The 2,087-nt window shown below is 44.1% G+C and overlaps 1 protein-coding gene across 1 annotated transcript in view; it reads right to left on the bottom strand.

Moving 5' to 3' along the window:
- The window catches only part of LOC101358162 (zinc finger X-linked protein ZXDB-like), a 3,670-nt gene extending 2,603 nt beyond the window's left edge, over positions 1-1,067 (bottom strand). The window contains exons 1-2 of the mRNA XM_023736133.1: positions 885-1,067; positions 40-237 (exon numbers count right to left, since the gene is read on the bottom strand). Of these exons, the coding sequence (XP_023591901.1) occupies positions 40-237; positions 885-1,067 (381 nt within the window). The remainder of the gene's footprint in view (positions 1-39; positions 238-884) is intronic.
- Between the last annotated feature and the right edge of the window lie 1,020 nt (positions 1,068-2,087).

Here is a 2,087-nt window from a genome sequence, read left to right as displayed (position 1 = left end):
GGGGCCCTGGCCAGCCCGTGGATCGGGCCCTCCGTGCACCCGGCCGCCCGCCGGCCCGCCGCCACCGCCGCCACCTTGTAGTGTCCCGCGAGCCGGGAGGAACCTCGGGATTTCCATGTCCGCGTCGGTGAGGCTCCGCTGGAACCACAGCAGCGGAGGAGGCGCGACCCCGCCCCCTGCCGCGGGCCCGAACACGTTCCTGAAGGGAAAAAAATGTGCAATGCGCAGAAACCGGCCCTATCAGATATTAAAACGTATTTAACGCCACAGCGATTTAAATATTCTGGTACTCACACGAGACAAAACGGGTCTCTGGAACAGAACAGAAAGCCCAGAGGCAGAGCCTGGTATACATAAATAATTTCCACAATTAATATTATTAGATGATCAAGGGAGTAATGGGGAAATGACAGCTTTTTCAGTAAATGGTACTGGTATAGACAGGTATCTATCTGCTAAAGGCAACTTAAGTCCATGCCTCGATGTATCTACCATAAATAAACACTCCCCTAGCCCCTTCTAGTGCTAAGCATGGTGCTTAGTTCTTCCTATGTGCCGAAAACTGCTGAATGAACTGATGGATGAATGGATGACAAAGTTACTGAGAGAATAAACTGCGCTAGCATTTCTACTGAAAACATAGACCCCCCCCCCCAACTTCAACACCTAGAAGAACTGTCTTGAGCAAGGTCCTAGGCGAAATTTGTAATGATTAGAATGAGTAAGAGATGGGGCTAAAACAGATTAGCACTGTTCAGCCTAGATATGCAAAGCCTGGACGATGGAACAATTTATACTGAAATCGAAAACCCCAACCCGCTCCTGGGTTCTCCCTATACAGTGCACAACCAAAACCAACTCTTTGCCCTACCACCTTCAGTTACCCTCGTGGTGAATTTCATGTCCAGTCTCGAAGCACAATGAGCATATTCCTCAGCATACTCTAAATTCTCCAGGGAGTGCGGGTCTCGGGACAGGATGCACCAGTTAAATGTGATAAGGGTAAACCCTAAGTCACTGCAATAGACTCTCCCAAGAAAACCCGCACAGAGGACCTTGTCCAACATCCCTGGGGTGCCTTGCTCCCATTTAAGTGTGGTGGTCCAGTCTCACTGCAATGGACTAGGCCTAACAATCTTATTAATTATGATGACAATCCTCCAATTTGTTTGTCATCAGTGAGTTGGAACTTGATTCAAATATAGGGTAAAATGTCTATAAAGAGAAGGATTTAGGGTGATAACTAGATGATGGATACCTATAGTTTAAATATCGCTGGGTGGTGTAAATGGTTAACGCACTCGGCTGCTAACCGAAAGCTTGGAGGTTTGAGCCCGCCCAGAGGCACCTAGAAAGAAAGGCCTGGTAATCTACTTCTGAAAAAAAATCAGCCATTGAAAATCCTATGCAGCACAGTTCTACTCTGACACACAAGGGGTCGCCATGGGTCGGAACAGACTCTATGGCAACTGGTTTGGGTATTATGGTATAGTTTAAATAATCCATGCTTTTCCCCTCTTTTAATGATAATAGACACTTGTGTCTTGATTAGAAGATCAATTTCTTCATCCATAAAAATTCAAATGTCATCAGAATTGCTTCACTTTTTTCCCTTACATTTCAAAATCTTTTTTTTACACGTCTTAAATATGAGATACAGAAGAAGGCATAAAACATATCTGTACAGTTTAGACAATTATAAAAGCAAACACCTATGTAACCAGGTCCAAGATCAAGAAATGGACCATTGCCAGCCTTCCTGAAGCCCACTGTGTACTCCTCCAAATCACAACCCACTCCCTCCCGTATGGATATAGTCACTATCCTGACTTTGTTGATGATCATTTCAGTGCTTTTCTTTATAGCTTTCTCACTTTTGTATGTATCACTTTTGAATGATTCCCTTTACAGCTTGCTTCTCTTTCAATGATTATTATATTTGTGAGACTCATCCATGTTGTTCACAGTAACTGTAGATCCTTTGTCTCCAGCGTTGAATGTTATTCCATTGCATGATTACAGAAAAATGATTATAGTATGCTTATACCATTCTACAGTGGATGGACCCTAGTGTTGTTTCTAGTTTT

The sequence above is a fragment of the Trichechus manatus genome, unplaced genomic scaffold (assembly GCF_000243295.1).
Source record: "Trichechus manatus latirostris isolate Lorelei unplaced genomic scaffold, TriManLat1.0 scaffold00086, whole genome shotgun sequence".
Lineage (NCBI taxonomy): Eukaryota > Metazoa > Chordata > Mammalia > Sirenia > Trichechidae > Trichechus > Trichechus manatus.
The sequence above is the reverse complement of the archived record's forward strand: the minus strand, read 5'-3'. Positions and strand labels throughout refer to the sequence as shown.